The sequence below is a fragment of the Apus apus genome, chromosome 1 (assembly GCF_020740795.1).
Source record: "Apus apus isolate bApuApu2 chromosome 1, bApuApu2.pri.cur, whole genome shotgun sequence".
NCBI classification, from domain to species: domain Eukaryota; kingdom Metazoa; phylum Chordata; class Aves; order Apodiformes; family Apodidae; genus Apus; species Apus apus.
Window position 1 is genome coordinate 156107020 of NC_067282.1, and position 22921 is coordinate 156129940.

At 37.2% G+C, this 22921-nt stretch overlaps 1 protein-coding gene across 4 annotated transcripts in view; it reads left to right on the top strand.

Moving 5' to 3' along the window:
- Window positions 1-22921, top strand: part of NUP205 (nucleoporin 205) — a 51068-nt gene that overhangs the window by 22614 nt on the left and 5533 nt on the right. For 3 of the 4 annotated variants that reach the window (XM_051629487.1, XM_051629478.1, XM_051629469.1), the window contains 22 exons: window positions 249-348; window positions 1474-1611; window positions 1867-2056; window positions 3222-3342; window positions 3844-3925; window positions 4341-4505; window positions 7362-7486; window positions 8328-8442; window positions 9400-9549; window positions 10580-10654; window positions 11261-11418; window positions 12339-12419; window positions 12681-12872; window positions 14817-15087; window positions 15540-15638; window positions 16499-16647; window positions 18023-18214; window positions 18419-18540; window positions 19667-19805; window positions 20025-20151; window positions 21089-21165; window positions 22686-22814. In XM_051629487.1, the coding sequence (XP_051485447.1) occupies window positions 249-348; window positions 1474-1611; window positions 1867-2056; window positions 3222-3342; window positions 3844-3925; window positions 4341-4505; window positions 7362-7486; window positions 8328-8442; window positions 9400-9549; window positions 10580-10654; window positions 11261-11418; window positions 12339-12419; window positions 12681-12872; window positions 14817-15087; window positions 15540-15638; window positions 16499-16647; window positions 18023-18214; window positions 18419-18540; window positions 19667-19805; window positions 20025-20151; window positions 21089-21165; window positions 22686-22814 (2997 nt within the window). Of the gene's footprint in view, window positions 1-248; window positions 349-1473; window positions 1612-1866; window positions 2057-3221; window positions 3343-3843; window positions 3926-4340; window positions 4506-7361; window positions 7487-8327; window positions 8443-9399; window positions 9550-10579; window positions 10655-11260; window positions 11419-12338; window positions 12420-12680; window positions 12873-14816; window positions 15088-15539; window positions 15639-16498; window positions 16648-18022; window positions 18215-18418; window positions 18541-19666; window positions 19806-20024; window positions 20152-21088; window positions 21166-22685; window positions 22815-22921 lie in introns of those variants that run through there. The other variant, XR_007890575.1, reaches the window with a different exon arrangement.

Consider the following 22921-nt stretch of genomic DNA (forward strand, 5'->3'; position numbering starts at 1 on the left):
GTATGTATATTGTATAATAGAGCCTAAAATAGGCAAGATACCTGCTTTAGTGTTTCATTTTACTTCAGGAAGAAAGCTTGGCCTTTCAGATTATTTGACATGGTAAACTGTAGGTGTTGTTGGATAGTATTTCAGAATTAGATAGTCATGCCACACTGCTGATCCATCACTGCACTGCCCGTTATATTCTTTGTCATTCTGGTCTTTTTCTGTGTGTGACTTTTTCTTCATTTGATGATTATCTACAGTGGGAAGTAGCTGAGGTAGTTCTGGAAGTGTTTTACAAATTGCTGCATGACTATGAACCTCAACTTGAAGACTTTGTGGACCAATACGTGGAGTTACAAGGTTAACTTGTTCATTTGTTCACTGGCAAACAATATTGTGACTTCCTTTGCTCTCTTATTTCTAGTCTGTGATCTTATTTAACGTTGCAGGTAAGCTGGTGGAAAGCTAGACCAAGGCTTTGAGACAGGAAGATGTTGAAAAAGTGTTGATCATCTGTTGGGAGCCATTGATACAGCTGTGTTGCTGATTCAGTAGGGCTTCACGTACACTACTTCTCTAGCTCTACTGGAAGGACTTTTGTCTCTCTGGCATTGCTGATTTGATTAAAGAGCTCCATTTGACACTTAAAAAATTGTTTTCCTGGATTTCTTTGGTCTGTATCTAAATCACTAGTATTCACAAGGTTAATTTAAAGGCGCCAGTGTATTTGATATATCCTCTAGTAGTAATATTATTGATATATAAATTATTCAGAGCGGACAGTAGCAGCAGAATTATGATCTAAAGTAATTTAATTCCAGGCAACTATTCTTTAAAAGGCCGAAGTAAATGGCTGATGCAAACAGAAACTGCATCCTCATTCTCACTTGCATAATAAAAAAGATTCTTACTGCTTTCCTGGTTTTATTCACCATAGTTTACTAGGAGACTGTGTAAACCAGAAGCATTAGTTTAGGTTTATATTTTGTTTTATGATGGTCTTTGAGTTTTAGGCTAGTAGTTTCATTTTTGCATGTATTGTTGCAACAGATACGCAAGTGTCTGTATGGCTATGAACATGAAGGGTTCAGGGGACCTTCTCAGCTTTGGTTTCAGGAAATGCTGTTTTTCCTTCATCCAGTGTCTTCATGCAGGTTTGGGAGAATGTAAATTTATTTCAGTTTTCAGTCTAGCAAGTCTATATGTTGTATGAAGTCCTAGCATTGATTTGAATCCAAGGTCAGATCTACTTGGGGAAGTCTAACTGGTTAAAGTTGAGATTGTGCTATTAGAGATTAAAAAGTAATTGTAATTTACTCTGTAAAGAAAACCTCTGAAGACTTTGCATGCAGTACATTTCATCGATTCAGATGTTGCTAGCAACATCAGGGACTGTTATGCTTTGTATCTCAGGCTAGCTTGAGTAATGGAAGTTTGTTCTGTTAGACATTAATTGTTGTGGTTTTTTTTCCCTCATCTCTTTAGGAGAAGAAATAATAGCATATAAACCACCTGGATTCAATTTGATGTATCATCTATTGAATGAGTCCCCAATGCTGGAACTGTCCCTTAGTTTGCTAGAAGAAGGGGTTAAACAGCTTGACACTTATGCTCCATTTCCTGGTGCGTGCCTATGATTTATTTTTCATATGAAGTTAAAATGCATACAAAGTAGGATTAAAAACTGACATTGCCTGACTCCAACTTGATGTCGTTTCTCTTGCATATAAAAATTGTGGTTTGGGGGGATCTTTCCTAGTAGTGAACAACTGATAAGTTCTTTCTTGGTGCAAGGCTCAGTGAATGAGGTTTATGAATGTGGTCTGTTTAACTGCTTCTTTGTTTTTCTTACGGTTCTTGGTTGTTTGTGGATTACAGGGAAGAAGCATTTAGAGAAAGCTGTACAGTATTGCCTTGCTCTTCTAAACTTAACCCTACAGAAAGAGAATCTATTTATGGATCTGTTGCGGGAGAGCCACCTTTCCCTTATTGTCACACCACTGGAGCAGCTGCTTCAAGGAATCAATCCTCGCACTAAAAAGGCGGATCATGTGGTGAATATCGCTAGGTATGTGCAAAGTACTGACAAGGGAGGAGTTTTGGAGGCACAGAAGTGTTTGGATTCTGGTCTTTTCATTAATTTTAACAGCCAGTACTTCTCTTTACACAGAACATCTCTGAAATCTTATTTTGGTGCAAGAAGGTGTCTTCACAGGTGGTGTGATCTGTATATTGTCTACTGCAAGATTGGGATCTGCATTTATGGATTTTCTTTCTGATTCTTTTTTTTTTTACCTTGTGTTTTCTTCCTGGTTGCCTTATGGCAACTACTTGTGGGTAGTGATTCACTGCATATAATTTTCAGCCCCAGACTTTGGTTGTCGTAGGGTAGAAGCATAGAACTTCATTTAGTTGCTATTGGCCACTTAAATGTTTTACAGTATTGTCAATTAGTTACTATATTAAAAGTATCAGACTAGTAATCTGAAGCTCTGTGTCAAATACAAAACTTTACGATTTCCACTTCCCACTGACACCTTCTGTTACTGTTGATTTTATAATAGGTTTACAGACAAACCAACATTGATGAACAGTAAAACTGAGTGCATAAAAAGTTTTATTCTGACATGATATGCACTAAAAACATGTATTCTTTTTATATATGTCTTTTTGTCTTTAATTTATACCTGGCGGGGGGTTGGACTAGATGATCTTTCGAGGTCCCTTCCAACCCCTAGGATTCTATGATTCTATGATTCTATGATTCTACCTTTTTTCACATAACATTAGTTGACAAATAGTTTAAAAAGTTGTGCCTTCTGAGATTCTCTTCCTGGTTTTAACCTCACCAGTTTTGGGTACATGCAGTAGCTGATTTTGGCTAGTTTTGGTCTTCAGTGATGCTCATATGTGCATGATCTGAAGGTATTTTCTCTGTTTCTTGTGTGAACCTGTGACCAGCTGTTTTCACATATCCTGCAGTGTAGATTTTGGTAAAAAGAATGGTAAAAAATCCAGAAGAGATTATTATCCCTAGTCAGCCTAATACTATTCTTTTGATGGAGGAGTGTTAAGTGCTTCATGTAGAGTGAAATTTTGTTTGTAGCTTAAACATTTTCTTCACGTAGTTTGATTTGTAAATGTTTTAGTTGTCAGTGTTGTTTAGTGCATTGCCGTCTCAAAATAGTAAAATTCTCAACAATTTCTTTACAATTATCTTGTATTTTTTAAAGGTATCTTTACCATGGAAACAGCAATCCTGAACTGGCTTTTGAAAGTGCCAAGATTTTGTGCTGTATTTCTTGTAATTCCAACATCCAGATAAAGCTAGTTGGTGATTTCACACATGATCAAGTAAGTGCCATTGTCTTTGGATATGGAAAGAGAAATTAGTGAAAACGTGGTCCATAATGTTACTTTAAAGGATGGGTTTCTAGAATAAGTACATTTAGAACTAGTATGTCTTGTATCTACCTACTTTTAAAAAGTCTTTTACTGTGGCATTGTGAAAAGCAACTACTTTATTAATTGGAAAAAAGAGTCATTAATGTTTGCAAAAAGGAAAAAATCAATATTATTTCTTTGAGATGCTGGGACTTTTTCTTGGCTGTATAGTCTTCAACCTGTAAGGATAATTTACTATAGGGAACAACAGTTTGTTGGTTTTTTTTTTTGTTCAGTGGCTGATTGCTATCTTATGCCTAGAACAGTTACGACTCTTTAACTCCTGCTTTTTAAGTAGGTTATATAATTTTTCTCTAGAACTTCTGTCAACTTATATGGAAGGAATTCTGAGATGTATTGTTTCCAATAATCTTAAAGTCTTTGTTTCCATCCTTCCATTGTTGAATACAGAGTGTTAGCCAGAAGCTGATGGCTGGGTTCGTGGAATGTTTGGACAATGAAGATGCAGAAGAATTAATTAATCCAGATGAGGGTATGTAAAGGGCTTCTTAAGAATGGCTTACACTGTTGTATTTTGAAATGAATGAAAGAGGTGAAGAAAGTGCTTTTAAGTCAGAAAACCTTTTTCTTGTGTTGCTTTCTGTAGAACTGGATCTTTAACAGAATGAAAAGCACCAATGTCTTGGTAGGATATATCCATAGTATGATGAGCCAACTACAAACTGTGTCTGTTTTCAGAAGACAAATATTTAACATTCCTCTTGATGTGTTGTTTAGAGCTGTATTAATAGTAATTTGAAATTTTGGTCTTGTATCCCTCTCTACTAATATAAGTTGATACTTAGCTTTCTTGTATTTTACTTGAACGATCTGAAGATTATTCCATTAATTGGGTTTCTTCATTTCATTACTCAGTTTTTGGTTTTGTTTTTGTTTTTTTAATCAAGAGCTGGAGCCTGAAAAGAGGCGGGCACGAATCCATCATGAAACAAGGATCCATATTCTGAATCTCCTTATCACCTCTCTCGAGTGTAGTCCTCCCAGCCTTGCTCTCTATCTCTTGGGATATGAACTAAAGAAACCTGTCAACACCACAAATCTGCAAGATCCAGGTATGAAGAGGAAAAATTGATCTGGTATTTAACCAGTTCTGTTATCAGCACTGAGAATATTTATTGGAAAATTCCTTTGGAGGAGCAGTTTCTCTTAATATTACAAATAAGACTTGTTCTAATTCTCAAAAGCTAAACTAAAATATAAGTTCATACCCAAATGCAGCATATAAATGGCTTCAGGATTTCATCCTTTGTTTAAATTGGATTTTGGAACAGACTTGAACTTAGAGTTGTGGGGGAAGATAGTGTAGAAGTGGAACATTAATGTATTTATTACTTTATACAGTGTAGTGTTGTCCACAGTATAAAGAAGTACCTACATATGACAATATGGGAATCTACAAAGCAGATTGTCGCTTTGAACTAGATATCCCACTTGATTAGTTAGTTATAGGGAAGAAAAACATTTAGAATATGTGAGTTTTCATTCTGCTGCTAGGTATGTTAATACAGTTAGACAATGGATTGAGAACAGCCCTGAGGAAAAGGACTTGGGGGTGTTTGTTAATCAGAAGCTCAACAAAAGCTGGCAATGTGTGCTTGCAGCCCATAAAGCCAATCATGTTCTGGGCCACATCAAAAGAAGCATGGCCAGCAGGTCGAGGGGAAGTGATTCTGCCCCTCTAAGCTGTTCTCATGAGATCCCACCTGGAGTACTGTGTCCAGTTCTGGAGCCCCCAACACAGGAAGGACATGGAGCTATTGGAGTAAGTCCGGAGGAGGGCCACAAAGATGATCAAAGGGCTGGAGCACCTCTCCTATGAAGGCAGACTGAGAGAGTTGAGGTTGTTGAGCCTGGATAAGAGAAGGTTCCAGGGAGATCTTATAGTGGCCTTCCAGTACCTGAAGGGGGCCTGGAAGAAAGCTGGGGAGGAGCTTTTTACAAGGGCTTGTAGTGATAGGATGAGGGGTTTTAAATTGAAAGAGGGTAGATTTAGGTTAGACACTAGGAAGAAATTCTTCAAGTGAAAGGGTGGTGAGACTGGCACTGGTTGTGCAGGCAAGTTAGGGATGTCCCATCCCTGGAAGAGTTCAAGGACAGGTTGGATAGGGCTTTGAGCAATTATCATTCTATTACTCCTAAAATATACTTACATATTCATATGTAAGAAAAAAAAATATTTAAAAAAATCTCATATATATATATATATATATATGTATATATACGATAATTTGATCTTGAAAGCAACAGGATTGACATTTCTAATATTTCCTGAACTGGTGAGAAAAATAGTGTGTTACTATGTGTCGTGTTTGCCTCCTCAGCTTGTAACTGTATTCGGTATGAGACAGACATTGGTAAACTTGAGCAAGTGCAGCAGAGATGGTCAGGAGGCTGGAGCACTTGGCCTGTGAGAAGAAGCTGAAGGAATGAAACTTCTTCAGCCAGGGGAGAAGAAGGCTTTGCAGGGACCTAATAGCAGTCTTTGAATACCTACAAAGAGATTAATGAGAGGACAAAGCCAGGCTCTTCAGAGGTGTATGGCAGGAAGATGAGAGCCAGGGGGCATAGATTGAAACAAGAGAAGCCCCAGCTGGATATAGGAGAAACTCACCATGAAGAGAGCGAAGCAGCATAGTGGGCTGGCCAGAGAGTTTGTAGTTTTCGTTCTTGGAAGTTTTCAAGACCCAGCTGGTATCATAACTGAGCAGTAGTTTGGAATTGAGATGTCCTGGAGTGTCTCTTCTAATGTGAAGTCTGAGATTCTTTCTTGGCTGTTTTAAAGGATGTTTTATATTAACACATTTGAACAAACATTTGATTTTAGATATGTCTTTGTCTCAAAGCCATGAGAGAGCCTTACATGCCTCTTTGAATTATCCCATTAATAATGTGAAGAAATAATCATAGAATCATAGAAAGGTTAAGGTTGGAAGGGACCTTAAAGATCATCTAGTTCCAACCCCCCTGTGCAGGCAGGAACACTTCCCACTAGACCAGGTTGCTTAGAGCCCCATCCAACCTGGCCTTGAGTACTGCCAAGGATGGGGCCTTCCACAACCTCCCTGGGCAACCTGTTCCAGTGCCTTACCACCCTAATAGTAAATAATTTCCTTCTCATATCTAATCTAAATCTCTCTTCAAGTTTTAAGCCATTGTCCCTTGTCCTCTTGCTACATGCCTGTGCAAAATGTCCTGCCCCAGCTTTCTTGCAGGCCCCCTTCAGGTATTGGAAAGCTGCTATAAGGTCACCCTCGAGATAATATTCTTAATAAAGCGTAAATGATACCTTTCCAAACAAACAAGATGATTTCCTCTGTAAGACCTGTGGTTTACTCCTTCAGGACATCTTTTTGGGTTGATTAAAGAATTAATTGGCTGAAGAAGGAATGCAAAAAGACAGGATTTTTACTTTGGTATTAAAATCTCCTTCCTGTTGATTACAGTGTCAGGTACTAGGAGCACTAGTCATAAAATGGCTGTAAATGTAAAATAAAGACAGCAGTTTAAAGCTCTTCTCTGAAATTGTCAAATGAGCATTCAGTTAAAGAGCAACCATTCAAATTTTCATTGAGCTCCTGCAAATTGTTAAATAATCAATTCAATCTTTTTTTATAGAACTGGAGAAAGTTCTTATATAATTTTTGATTGCATAACTTTGCTCTTTCACTAGCATCTTAAAAGCCTACAGATAACTATAAATGTTTTAACTAGATTTTTGCAGAAACACAGTTCTTTCTTTTGATTAACTGAGAAAAAAGTCAGGTGTTTTTGCTGCAGGTCTGTGGAACAGTATAGTGCAGCACCAGGTATCTGAACAAGGTAGTTTCCATAATTTTGTGTACTAATCTATATTTGCTATAGAGGCAAGTAACATCAAGAATAGTAAGATATGGTATTTGTGTTTTAAGGTGTGTTGGGTTGCCCACGGACTTGCCTTCATGCTATTTTGAACATACTGGAGAAGGGTACTGAAACAAGGAACGGGCCTACAGCAGTTCAGGAATCTCCTCATCTTGCAGAACTCTGTTACCAGGTATCCAGAGTATTTTCTGTTGGCATATATTTACAGTAGCCTCTAAGTAAAATTAGCTGCTATTTGGTTGCAAATCATGGATTGTTGATGGTTTCTATAATAATTCCCTTTTTTTGTGTGAAGAAGCATTATCTTGTAGCAACACAACAAATAAAGGATCTGCAATCGTGTCAGAGCTTGGAATTGGGACATACTTATAAAACTAATGTTCTAAATATTTTTGTTGAGGCTTTGAATTTGTTGTGATCGTATGCCATGTTTTTAATTTATTTTGGAACTGCATTTTGCCAGAAAGCAAGATAGTTTTTTTGCTTATTTGGGATTATTTGTTATGTTCTTTATTCTGTAGCAGTGAGAGAATGTATGACAGCTGTATGACAGCTGAATTAGATGTATGTGCAAGGTAGCTGATGTTTGGTCTTAAGTTAAACAATCATATGATTACACAACTGTATCATGTTGAAAATCCGTGGAATCTAGAAAGGATTTCAAACCTTATTAAAACTGAAAGAGGCTGTACTGTAGAAGGAGGAGGAAAAATTATTTTCTGTCCTGGTGAGCCTAGAGACAGTAATTTTTAAATGAGCTGAATAGACAGAAAGGCTTATATAGTGTCATGTTGTGGGCAAATAGCTGTTGGAATTATCCACATGCTGGTAGTCCTTTAATGTCATAATTCAATGTCCGTTATAAATAGCATGTTCAGCTTTGGAGTAAGCTGAATATATTGAGTAAGCTGTATATATTATCATTTGAGCAGTAAAACAGTGTTATGCATCTTTGGTTGGTTTATTTTAAAAATAAATGCAATAAATGGATATCTACTGTTTTTGGTTGTCAGGTGATCTATCAGTTGTGTGCATGCTCTGACACATCAGGTCCAACTATGAGATATCTGAGGACCAGTCAGGATTTCTTATTCACTCAGCTGCAGTATTTGCCATTTTCTATTAAAGGTAATTTTTTTTATAAGGTAAGATTGTGCATACTTAAAATTCAATGCATCTTTTGACTCCCTAGGAATCATAGAAGAAACACAGGTAGCAGTATTAAACTGAATTGATTACTGCATCTGCTAACCTTTTAATTCTGCAAAGACTGAGTTCTGCCTGTGTAGGTTGTTCAGATTATTAACACTGAACTTTTACAAAGGAATGTTAGTTTTGAAATGCTTCAAGTCTCCAGAAGTAAATCTTTATCTGTATTTCAATTATCATTGTAGTTATGCTATAGAAAAAAAAAGAAATTGAAAAGAATGCTACAAAGGAATGAGGGAATAGAATTCTGGTGATTCTAACCACCTGTATCTTCCTTTAAATAAGGAACTCTTACTTGGTGATGGAATTATTTTGTAAGTTAACAGATGTGTTTCAAACAAAACCGAAATGTTGAGTCTGAAACATGTTTAGAGTTTCAGACTTAAACTGAATTCAGTGTACTTACTTTATCAGATGCTTATCCACTAGTCCTTTTTTAAATGATGGTAAATTTAGCATTTTAGTACATGTATCCAGCCTGGATAAAGCACATTAGATGATTCTTATGACTTGAAAATCCAGATTAGATTAATGAAGAATATGAAGATTCTTGGAAACCCATGTTCAAGCCTTATCAACTTTGATTAATGTTATAGTTTGCTTTGGGTAAATTCTTCACAATGACTGTTAGCACAGATTATATCCAGAGTTTTTGTGTATGTGTATACTCTTAATTACATATATGCACTTGATTTGTTTTCACAATAACCACATGTTCATTTAATGCCTTTTGTCAGATTTCTCAGTCCTTTAGTCTTGTAAACAAATGGTGAGCAGACAAGAAGTAATGACATCCTCTGAAAGCTTTCTCAAATGAAAGAAGCTTTCCTTGGAGTAACACTATTTATGCTTAATTTGGTAATTGTTCCCACCCAGAACATGAGATTTCAACACTGAACCAAATGTCCTGGCTGATGAAGACTGCAGCTATCGAAATGCGAGTGACATCGCTGAACCGACAGCGCTCCCACACACAGAGGCTGCTGCATCTGCTGCTCGATGACATGCCTGTGAAACCATACTTGGGTAAGAGGAATTTATTGTGAGGGTAAATAAGCTTGGATAAGTGCAAGTATGAGAGATTTTGTTTTAATTCTTTTCTTTATTAGCTTGTGACAGTTAATTTGTGGTACTGTCTCTAGAATTGGCACTCGGGATATGGGAAGAAAGATGATAGTGGTTGTAGACTCCAAAGTGAAAGAAGTCAGGGCATCTTTTTGTTCATTGCTGCTTTCTGTTTCATTTTTGAAACCTCTCAGTGTATACACCAATATAAAAAATAAACATAGTTTATGGGGTAGTAGAGCAGAATATAAAAAAATAATTAAAATTAGAATTTGAGATGCTATCCAGAGTTGTTACTGAGTAGAGAAGGTGGAGAGTTTTCGTTGGTAGACAGTTTTAGACAAAGTTTTCTCAGTCTTCTGTCCGTCTGTCACACATTTTCAACCCTCTCTCAAGGAAGATAGTAGCTACAGGTCAATTTGGCTTTTGATATAACAACACAAAGATGATACTTAATCCCAATGAGATGTAGAATACAATGTTAAATAAAAAGGCAAAATTTCAGAGTTTCAGAACAGAGCAGAAGTTAATCAAGAGAAATAGAAACAGGTGGCAATAAAACTCTTTACATGAAGAAAACAAACAGAATGAAAGATATGGTAACAGGCTGCAGCAGTGTGGTGTATATATCAGTTTTATGGGTCTGGAAACTGTCTCTGCATTCTTGTGGAGATCTGTGTACAGGAACCTGTGTCTAAATACCCTACTAATTTTACAGTGTTCATCCAACTGTATTATTCCTATGGAGGGTGGAGTGTCTTTTTAAGCATTTCTAGTACTATTTAATCTATGTTGGGTAATTGCTGAGCTTCTGTGAGATAAATATTGTTTTCTAAAGGCTGTATTTGTATTTGAAGACTTTCACATCAAGTTTGTCAGTGTAGTGCTCTCTTATTCTTTCTCTTTCAGTATGAATAAAGCAGGTGGTATTTTTCTCTTAGTGTTGTTTTTTTTTTTTAATAATTTTAAAATTATACTTCATTACCTTCAGCTGATGGTGAAGGAGGGCTGGAAGATGAAAGTCGATCAGTCAGTGGGTTTCTCCACTTTGACACTGCTTCCAAAGGTAAGTGTTACAGCCGGTGTTTATTTCTCAGTAAAGTTTTCCTGATCCTGAATGCAGGGGCAGGGGGAGCTGCATCTAGAAAAGACACAACAGCTGCAGTACATGGAACAATTTTATTTAGGGGCAGGGGGAAGAGTTTGAGAACCTTGACATAAATGGTAGGAGGAAGTGGAAAATATTGGACTGGAAAGGAAGGTAGAAGGGTCTGTCTGCTAGCAGTAAAAACACTGAGACTGTTGCTAAGGCTGAACATATTTGTATTTTCACGACAAAGAATTTAAAACCCAAGTAAGTAACTTCAGGTTCCTTACGATGTCTCAACGAAAGACTGCATGGTTCTCATGAAAACCAGCCTGCTTTTATTTAGGAAGAACACAGATAACAGCAGAACAATAGAGTGTAACACAAGTTAGAATTCAAGGCTCAAGAAAAAGTTTTCAAGCCTCTCATATAGATTGGTAGCACTTTCTGAATATTTAATGTTTTCTTTTGAAACTTGACACATTAAGATTTGGATTTAAAAAGGTAAATTAGGCACCTATTGTAAATGTTTTTGTTTTCCCCTTGGTATTTCTTAATACAGTTTGAATTAATTTACATTTCCAGTACGCAGGAAGATCTTAAGTATCCTGGATTCCATTGACTTCAGTCAGGATATTCCAGAGCCTTTACAACTGGATTTTTTTGACCGGGTTCAGATTGAACAAGTCATTGCTAATTGTGAGCACAAGAATGCACGTGGACAAGTGGTCTGCAACGTCAAGGTGTGTAGTGGTCTGTCTTCTCAAGTTGCATGTGCTATTTTGTATCTTGATGATGATCATGATAAAAAAAATGACTAGTGTATTAATAATACTTGCTTTCACAGGAAAAGTATGGTTGTTTCAGATATGTGCATAATCTTTGGAAACTATTTGAATTAGTTTATTTCTTCTTCTGCATTCCACACACTTGTTTCTCATTTGCAGAAGACAGATGCATCAGTTTAAAACACTTTCAGGCAATATTTTCAGTCAAGTGATAGTGCAGATATGACATCTGTCTTACATATTTTATTGGTCTCCAGTACCCAACTGTGTAGTGCTACGTATGTGTATGCAGTTATGTACACAGCATAGTTCTGTACTACAATAGTTATTAGAGGCTTTAGTTAAGATAGTGTCACATTGTGATGAGTACTTAACAAGTGTATGATAAATAGTCTTGAAAATATTGTGATCTGAGAGGCAAGGGACAAAGCAGTAACAGAATGTAATGTAAAAGTGATCTTGATGGTGACAAGGATGCAGCTGTTCCATATTAGGAACCAGCTATTCTGTTGTAAAATGTGTTCTTGGCTTGAGAGGAAACAAACTCTTCCTTTGGTGCAAGAGGGTTATAATGGAAGTTGAAGAGGAAAGGAGAATGTGATGTGCTAGAAGAGCTCATGAAAGGACAAAATGACTTACAACCAGAAGGTAATGAATGATTGCAAAAATGAAGAGTGCAGAGAGAGAGACTAGACAGTTAAAAATACTGCAGTTTGAGAATGAAGTATGGGAGAAACCTAAAAAATGGGAAAAAACCTTGTTTAAATCTCAGTCCTGTTACACCTGTCATTGTGTAGCCATCTCCTAAATACTTTTAGGAGGAACAAATACATGTTCCTTGTCATTAAAGTTTCTCTTAACGTTTTAAATTTCAGTACCTTCACAGAGTTCTGGTTGCAGAAGTCAATGCCCTTCAAGGAATGGCAGCAATAGGCCAGAGACCTTTACTTATGGAGGTAAGCAGAGGAAAAAGTGTAGTATTGCTTGTTGTTGCTTGAGACATTAATGATGAAAAGGCCTTGTGAAAAGCAGCTCAGAAATGGACTAGCCTATCTTGTTTAAATGGTTAATAACATTTTGCTTCTGATAAATTGAAGACTTAACTCTTTTTTTTTTTTTTTGGAAAAAAAAATAGATCGATAAAATTGTCATATTGGAATCTGCCTTTAAATTCTTTTAGCATATTATAACTTAATTTCTTTGTCTTGGGTGTTCAGGAGATAAACACTATCCTGCAGTACGTAGTGGAGCGGAACAAGCTGCTGCAATGCCTCCATGCTAAGAGGCATGCTTTAGAGTCATGGAGACAACTGGTGGAAATTATACTCACTGCCTGCCCCCAGGATCTCATTCAGCCTGAAGACAGACAGCTGATTATCCGTGATCTATTGCAGGATGTGCATGACAAGGTAATGCTGTACTGGAAATCAGCCCTTTCCTTTAACTTTGTTGCTGTATCTCTGTGTGTGAAAGAGAAACTACACTTCAAGTAGCATTCTTGATTGTATTCCAGAAAGTTTCTCTGCCTTTAGTATTCTTTCCAGTTTTCTGTTTGCTACTGTGCTGAAGTTGAGTGTACTGTGAACAGAGGGGATACTCTGTATTCTTGCTTAGCTACTGTTGAACTATGAATCATGTATCAAAAAATTTTAAAGACGTTTCAATATAATGCAGTGTGATGCTAGTCTAGAAAGGGTATTTGAAAAGGAAACAGCCCATTTTGATGAGAAACATATAACAACTCACTGAAGGGATGAAGGCAAACAGTACTGCAATTGCTGATTTATTATCATAGACTCACAGAATACCAGGTTTGGGTGGACCCTGAGGATCATCTGGTGCAACCTGTTGTGGCAAAATCGTGATCTAGACAAGATGGCCCAGCACCCTGTCCAGCTGAATCTTAAAAGTGTCCATTGTAATGAATCCACCACTTTCCTGGGGAGATTATTCCAATGGCTGATTTTTGTCATTGTGAAAAAATTTCCTCGTGTCCAATTGGAATCTCCCCAAGAGTAACTTGTACCCATTACCCCTTGTCTTTTCCATGTGACTACTTATAAAAAAGGAGGCTCCATCTTCTTTGTAGCTGCCCTTCAAGTACTGGAACACAGTCATGAGGTCTCCCCTAAACCTTATTTTCTCAAGGCTGAACAAATGCAGTTCTCCCAGCCTTTCATTGTACAACAGGCTGCCCAGTACCTGGATCATCTTTGTGGCCCTTCTCTGGACCCTCTCCAGCCTGTCCACATCTTTTTTGTATAGTGGGGACCAGAACTGAACATAGTATTCAAGGTGTGGCCTGACAAATGCTGCAGAAAGTGGGATGATGACTGTGTTACCTCTGTGGGTGATGCCTTTGTTGATGCAGCTCAGCATCCTGTTCACTCATATAGAGCTTATTGTCCACAAAGACTTATGTTTAGATGACTCACTGCAAATCCTACTGCTGCTTCTTTTGAAAAATGTTTTTTTTTTTTTCCAAGCGAAAAGTAACCTTTGGGGGTTTTGTTGTTGTTTCTATAATTTATTTTCTGTAGGAGTTACCTAAAAGCTATTTTTAGTGGAGTGCTGGTTTTGTTTTTTATGTGAACAAAATTTATAAAAAGGGAAACGAGAGGCCTTTGCTAGTCAAAGGACTTTCTTTCCTTCCGAAAACCTTTACAGAGCAGAAGTTTCAGACTACTTTTTTTGTAATACTTTAGTGAAGTTTTTTGTTAATTTGAGTAAAAAAAAGTGTTATTTTCTTGAAATAATTGAGCTACTGTAATGAATGACTGCTGCTTAGAAGGAAATCTGCTTGAGTGTCAGTGATAAAAGATACCAAGTTTATCTTTTAAATGATGAAGTGAACTAAAATAGTATGTGCTAACTTCTTGTTAAGTGTTTCTCCACATTGTCTTAAATTGATTATGAGCTTCTTTGATGCCTACTTCTTTGATGCCCACCCCTTTGAGTTTTCTAAATTATATCTTAACATTTTTAATGGTAATAATTTTCTTAAGTAGCTGTAAAGCCAGCAGGGTGTCAGTTGTTCTTAACTTAGGTTTAGATATTTTACTAATAAAGCAACTCAAATGTTAGCATATTTCTTCCTTTTTCCCCATCCTGCCTGTGATTTGTATAAATAAAAACCAGAAGGTCAGTGGTCTTCAAAATTAAATTGAGTTCAGCTCATCTTACTGAATGAGTTTTTAACACTACTGGTTTTAATTTGTTTTAAATAGTGGCATGTTAATGAAATCTTTACGCATACATAAATGAAATAGTCAAGAGGCTAAATTAATTGCTTAAATAGCTCATTGTATCAATTTTCTACTTTTTTTTTTTTTTTTCATTTCTTCTGCATTAAGATCCTTGATGATGATGCAGCTCAAGAGTTGATGCCAGTGGTGGCAGGGGCTGTGTTCACCCTGACTGCCCACCTGAGCCAGTCCGTGAAAACTGAGCAGAAACAGCCACTTGCACTCCCTGTGGCAGGACAGTCCCAATATGTCTTGATGCTGGATGGTTCTTTTACCCCATCACCTGGTTCTGAGAGCATATCCATGGGTTTTGCTTCTATTGGTGACTCTTCCCTCCACATCATCTTAAAAAAGCTCCTGGATTTCATTTTGAAAACAGGTGTGTTGACCTTTGCAGTTTGTGTGTGTGTGTGTGAATTCCAGAGGAAAACAGTGGGCTGAGCTGCTTCCTGTTAACGCAGTGAAGATTTTTATTACAGTCATTTAGGTGGATCTTACTTGATAATACAGATCCAAGTGATGTTACTAACAAGAAAAGAAAATTACAAAGGCGCATTAACTTTTAAATCTGAATACCAAGCAGAAGAGAGATGTGTAAATGACTGAAAAGGGAATTTCATATTGCCACTTTTTTGCAGCAGCATAAACTTGTTGAATTTTCTTATAAATACACTTCTGTGTGAACAGTAGAACTGTGACTTAAGAAATGTAGTTGTTTTATTTGTTTCTGCCAGCAGTGTTTTTAGGAAAGTTAAATCAAGTGTCAGTGGAACATGGTGTTATGGAATTGACATATTTTTGGTTCTAATTATGAATGTTTCTTGTTTACAGGTGGTGGATTTCAGAGAGTGAGGACACACCTTTATGGATCACTGCTTTATTATTTGCAGATTGCCCAGAGACCAGATGAGCCAGACACTTTAGAAGCAGGTATGGTCCAACTGTATTACAGAGAAGAGCAAAAAAATATTTTTATTAAACCCTGAACCATACAGTTTCTGCATGCTTGTTGTCTTCTGGGAATAGTCAGATAGATAGAAACCATCTTACTCAGAGTCTCTGAAGTTAGTTTCATACGCTAAATGATGCAAATCTTCCTCTCTACTGACCTCTCTGGCTACATATGCATTCCAAATGTATTGTTCTGGATGAGGATTTTAAATTTCTGACCTCCAAAACTAAAGAATTTATTTCATTTGTGTCAAGTTAAAGCTATGCATCATAGCTACAAAATCGTCAAAGGACTGGAGATTACTTGTAGCTAACTGTTCTTAAGTAGGTCCAACTGTAAACATGTATTGTCTACACATCTGTATGTACACAGTGAACCTATGTAAAAAAACAACCAAACAAACAGCAAAACCAAAGATTATTTTATATTCTTTCTGTTCCCTTAGCTGAAGACAGGGAGTCAGCCTTTGTCACTTGAGTCACTGTGGTTTACTTTCCCTTGTTTTGGTTCCAGTGGAAGTTCTTAGGCCTAACAGATATCCTACAGTACATGGACTGAATCTTAGAATTCTTTTGAACATACTGTTTATAAGGGTGGTGTATGTATGCAGGCACACACCTTTTTTGTTCTGGCTGGGCTGTGTGTGTGATGGAAAGAATGGATTTGTAGGAAAGCATTTGCACTTGAGTTAAAAGCCCCTGTCCATTGTTTGGGGCATTTCTGTTGCAAGGTAGAGAGAATGCCCTGAAGGATGTAGCCTGAGCTGTGCTGTAGCTAAGATAAAGCTAAGCTACCCATCTTTGCATTTTTCATTGTTTGTTTTATTTGCTTTTTACAGCTAAAAAAACTATGTGGGAGCGTCTGACAGCTCCCGAAGATGTGTTTAGTAAATTGCAACGGGAAAACATGGCAATTATTGAGAGTTATGGGGCAGCTCTCATGGAAGTGGTCTGTCGTGATGCTTGTGATGGTCATGAGATAGGCCGGGTAAATAAATCTATACGTTTGCAATCACTATTCTCTTTGTTTTAAATAATCATTTACTACTGTTCAGAGAGGGGAATTTTCATGAGGTAGAACTGAAACATTTTTTTGTAGATAATCTCTTTCATGTTTCTGTCCTCCCACTCATCCTTCAAACTGTTCAAAGTAGGAGCATTATGCATTTCCATTTTTTTCTCAAAAAAGCCATATGTCCTATTGTTTATAAGAAAGGGCTAACAGGTACTGCTGCAAAAGATTATAGATATGAACTGCTTTGGCATTTATTTGTTAGTATTTTAAAACAATGGACTTAGTTTATTTTCTCACTTTGGGAAGATTTGTTGACTTTAGGGAGAAATCATTTCTGATAATAACTTCAGTATAGAGGAATCTAGTCAGAATGCAATCTAGTTTTAAATAGTAAAGTGCTTGTATAAATCATTAAAATGTTTTGGCATAGTTATTGGTTAACAGTATCTGCAATATTTTGTTAAAAAATAATAGAGGAAAAGTAATTGGATCAGACTGTTCTAAAACTCCAAGAATTCTTACAATATTTTTCACATAAAGGGGCACATTGGGACAGCCTTGTGCCTTTGTGCCCAAGAAGGCCAATGGTATCCTGGGGTGCATTAAGAACAGTGTGTCCAGCAGATCAAGGGAGGTTCTCCTTTCCCTCTACTCTGCCCTGGTGAGACAACATCTGGAGTATTGTGTCTAGTTCTGGGCTCCCCAGTTCAAGAGGGACAGGGATTTACTTGAGATTGAGTCCAATGGAGGGCTGCAAGGATGATTAAGGAACTGGAACACCTGTCTTATGAGGACAGGCTGAGAGACCTGGGGCTGTTTAGTCTAAAGAAGAGAAAACTGAGAGGGGACCTTATTAATGTCTATAAATATCTGAAGGGTGGATGTCAAGAAGGAAGGGCCAATTTCTTTTCGTTTGTGCCCTGTGATAGGACGAGGGGCAATGGACACAAACTAGAAAACAGGAAGTTTCACCTCAACATGAGAAAAAACTTCTTTACTATAAAGATGATGGAGCACTGGAACAGGCTCCCAGAGAGGTTGTGGAGTCCCCTTCTCTGGAGGCTTTCAAGACCCATCCAGATACGTTTCTGTGTGACCTGCCCTAGGTGGTCCTGCTGCAGCAGAGGGGTTGGATTCGATAATCTCCAGAGGTCCCTTCCAGCCCTTAACATTCTGTGAAAATAAAGGATTGCAGCTATAGTACAGAAACGCATTCTTCTTTTAAGAAGCTGTTAAAAGCAGCTGCTTCGTATTTCTACGGATTTGTTAAAAATCTTACTGATCTTATATATTTCATTTTGCTTTGATTTCTTTCTTTCTTTCATATTTGTTTCTTCCCCCATCCTAGATGCTGGCATTGGCTTTGCTTGATCGTATTGTTTCAGTAGACAAGCAGCAGCAGTGGCTGTTGTATCTCTCCAATAGTGGCTACCTGAAGGTGCTTGTGGATAGCCTGGCAGATGATGATCTGACTCTTCAGAGCTTGCTCACACCTCAGCCACCTTTACTTAAAGCGCTGTACACCTATGAGTCCAAAATGGTAATAGCACTTCAGAAATTGTTTTGTTGTATGGTGTTTATTTTTTTTTGAAAACCAAATTTGTCTGTACTTCCCATTGATTGTACACAGAGATATGTTACTACAATAATACTATTTGAAATGATGCTAAAATCAAGAGAGAAAATGGTTGTCATGAGTCTCCTCGTGCATCTCCAACGCTCACCCTTCTCTACGCTTCTCTAGGCCTTCCTCACTAGAGTAGCTAAAAGTCAGCAAGGGGCATTAGAGCTGCTGCGGTCTGGAGTGATTGTGAGGCTGGCACAGTGCCAAGTGTATGACATGCGACCTGAAACAGACCATCAGGGGTGAGTGTTGGTTCCCTAGCCCATCCTGAAATGGTAATAAAGTCTTGGAAGCATGTGGTGTCTTTTTATAGCCATGAGTCTTTTGAGCGGGTTTACTCTTTTTGTCTGTATGTGGTTCTTTAACTTATGAGTTTGGTTTAAAACTACCTTTTATTCAAAGAAAAATTCCAAGTGAGTGAGTGTGAAGTTGTACTTGGATTCCCAGTTACTTAGACTACGTAAAAACTTACTTGTTTGATACCTTAGGTAGGAATGGTCTATATATTATTGTAATTATTATGATAATAAAATAATACAGGTTGTAATATTTGAAAAACAGCCTACACTGTAAGCTTATTCTGGGGGCTTTGCAGTTGGTGAACAAAAAGTGCAGAAGTTGGTCCTCCCCCCAAAAAGGCACTAGTGAGAAAGCAGTTAAGTAAATGTTAACCTCGGAAATATTTTAATATGTGTTAAAAAAAAATAATTAAAGAATTTCACAGTTGTATATTGCTTGATGGGTTTCTTGACATGTTGCTAAATTGTTAGTCATTGTGACGTGACCGAGAGAAGATGTTACAGAAGGAAATTGGGTATTTAGGGGAAACCATCCTAGTTGATTTCAAACCTCGGACTTTGCTTTAAATTTACAGTTCTTAGTGACCCACTGGGGGTTCAGACACTTTGGAAAAATTTAAGACTTAAACAAGTACTCTTTTTAAAGGTGCCAGTGAGATGTATAAGATATATGAAACCCACAGGACGTTTGTAGAAAACTGTATCTATCAGTTGTTTTAGAAATAAGCACACCTCTTCCTAAAATGTTTGAGAATATTTACCTTTATATGTAAATAGGAAAACAGATGTGATGTTTCTACAACAAAGTAATCTGATGTAATGTAGTGTAGTAAAGAGAAGTAATTTCTTCTGCTCAGAGAATATCTGACAGCAGCTTTCTAGGTAAATTACAGCAGCTGTGTATTGTAAATCTGTTGCTTTTCCAATATAAGCTCAGTTCATGTACAGGCATATTATTGAAATATGAGTGTTTGTGGGTTCTTGAAGACTGAGGTTCTGCCTTCCTAGTGGGCTTTTCTTTTACTGTTGATCTTTTTTATTTTTATTATTTTTTCTTCTTCCTCTTAAGAATGTATGGAATGAGAGATCCCCCAGTCTTCATTCCTGCTCCAGTGGAACGTTATCGCCAGATTCTTCTTCCAGCCCTTCAGCTGTGTCAAGTGATCCTCACATCCAGCATGGCACAACACCTGCAAGCAGCAGGACAGGTAAGTTCCAAAAAGATGCTGGAGTATCACTGCTACTGCTCCTTTAAAGAAATAACGTGTCCTTTTGCTCTGAAAGTAAGCGTATTTGTTTTTAAAACCCCATCCTGATTGGTATGGGAGATCACTTTAACATTCTCTGACAGTAAAAGCATTGCTTTCTTTCTGCTCACTACTAAATTTTGAGTCATTCATATTTTCCATTTTCTTCTTGTGGTACAGGTTTTGCAGTTTCTAATTTCCCATTCAGATACTATCCAGGCAATCCTGAGGTGTCAAGATGTTAGTGTTGGATCTCTCCAGGAGCTGGCCTCCCTGACAGGAATAATCAGCAAGGCAGCTTTGCCAGGTAGGAACTGCAATTTTGAAGTCTGTTAGTCCCATCTGCAAGGATCTCAGGCTTTGTTTTCTATGAAGAAATAATAAGACATACAAGGGAATATTTATTACAATACAGGGTTTAGTGACATGTAGAGTTCTGGAGAAAATAAAGAAATGTTAAATAACTGTTCTTGAAGTAATTGTGGTGGATTTGCAGTGGACATAAAGCTCTTATCAATATGGATTCAACTTCCCATTTTCTTGTCATGCTACATGACAGTAAGTACTTTTTTGTCTTTGAGATGACTTGCAAGTTGTAGTGTTCAAAGTGCACATGGTACCTTCAAAAAGAATTTTCATGGCAAATTCTGCGACTGAGGAAATGAAGACAAAATTGTTTGCATACTCTGTCTTTGTAAACGTCTTTTTTGTTTTTATTTATTTAAAAAAGAGAGCTTCCAGGGAGAAGCACTGTGAATTAGCATACTGACATTTCTCTTGGGTGACTTATCTTCACAGAGGACTAATAATTGTTGTGATGGATGCAATGATTTCTTCTGCATGCTGGGAAACTTGCTTACCATTTCAAAATAACTTCCTATTTTGATTGAATGGCTTTCTTTGTTCAGCAGAGACGTCTGACTACAGTAGAAAGGAGTACAGAGCTGTAGGTTGAGCCCGAATGTTTCTTTACTTACAGTATGCTGAGCTTTACATGATAGCTGCAGTTTTCATGCTAATCTTCTTTCCTTCCACCCCCACCTCTTAATTACTTAGCAGAACAGGAAGCTACATGCTGTCATGCACCTCCTAGTAACTGCATTCATATCTGAATGTTTCCTCAAACAGTATGTTTGACTGAAATTTTTCTGATCAATGCTTGTATTGAAATGTATGTACTACATAAATCTGTTTTCTTTTGGAAAAAAAAAAAAGGTTCATTTAATGCGTGTATCTTTTCCCAGGAGTGCTGAGTGAGCTGGACATGGATGTTAACGAAGGGACGCAGATGGAGCTACAAGGCCATATAGGCCGATTTCAGGTAATGAAGTTTCATATTTAACACTTTTCTTTTTAGAATTGTATATGTAGATGGGTTTCTTCATGGTTTTGTAGTCTGATTGTTAGCAGTTCTGAAAAGAATGTTTTCTACCATTAAGAAGACTATGTGGTGGTTTGTTTGTTTTGTGGGGGGTGGTTTGTGTGGTTTTGGTGGTTTGTTTTTTTGGATTATGGGTTGCTTTTTGTTTTGGCTTTTTTTTTTATTATTATTCCTCACCAAACCAAGTAGAAAAGTTAACATTTGGCAACATCAGAGTTGTATCAGGGACTTTGTTTCTTTACCTGGATTAGCATTCACTCTGTGTGGAGGAGAATGAGAATCTGAGGTCAACACCGAACGTGAAGTAAGACAGAAATACTCTGTTTTGCCACAAGCTTATCCGCAGCTCAACAATTTGGAGTAGCAAACATGCTAATTTTTTTATTTCTTTGCTCCTCTTTTGAAAATTTTCTAATGACTTAGAAGCTAGAATGAAAGCCAAGATAGAGTACATCTTTTTTAAAAGCTATCTTTTCAGACATTCAGCAATGCTTTTAAAGCTTTGTGGTTCCTGTGAGCAAGGCCTTTCATAAAGAAATATTTCTTAAAAATTATCTGTGGAAGAGGCTGCCCTATTAAATACTTCTGGTTGCAAGAAAAGGATGCGTTCTCTGGACACTTTGATAGTAACTATTAGGCTAACGCAAAGTAGCAAGCGGTAAATGGTTGCTGTAATGCAGGGGTACCCGGTGTTCTGCTGCATCCTGTCAGCAAGAAGTTCCCATAGGAAAACAATTTTTTTTTTCTTCTTTTGTTATATAGAATTTTAATTAATTTGAAAACAGAGATGTTCTAGGCAACGCTGTGTGAATCAGTCATCTGTTATTGTAACTTTTTGCTCTAGTTTGTCCCTTTATTTTCATCGAGTAATAAAAGGATTTAAGTGTTTTATTCTCCCCAAAAAATATTTACCAAAAAACCTTTCATCTTTGATATCTATTCTTTTGGCATTCCACACAAAACTGGCTTACAGTCTGAGGCACGTTGGTGATCTCAACAACCACATGTAAACTAAAAACAAATTTATTGATTGTTACTTCTTTTTATGGAACTATTGAATTGATTTTTGCAATCCACTTTTATGCAGCTTGTTATCTTCATGTCCAGATTGTGTTCTTTTGTCTATATGGCTAGAGGTGTTTTAAGTGGGAATGGGGAAATGTAAATTGTTGTTGATGTTTGTCAGCATAATAGACTGGAAGAGACATAAGGCAGAGTTGTGTGCTTTTGAATCACATTCGTTTCTCAAGGAACTGTTTTAGGGTGCCATTAACTTTTAAATTAATTAAAGGTGAGTTAAAACATTGTGTTTGAAACATTTAGATTTACAAAGTGCTGAAAGTTTTATTTGCATTGCTCCCTTGCTGTTGTGTTTCAAGGGGTGTGTATCACTTGAGCGAAAAGAACCATGCACTTAATTTGTAGAGATACTAATTAAAATGTTACATTTCTTACGGCAGCGCCAGTGCTTAGGACTTCTGAGTCGGTTTGGTGGCTCAGACAGACTGCGTCAGTTTAAGCTGCAGGATGATAACACAGAGGGAGACAGAGTGAACAAGAGGGATGAAATTGAGTTGGCCATGCAACAGGTAAGGACACAAAAAGCTCAGTCTCAGATTGTGACATTTTACCTGCTGTGCAGATTTGTTTAGTTGTCACACTTCCATATGATAGTGGTAATGCTCTACGCTGCTTT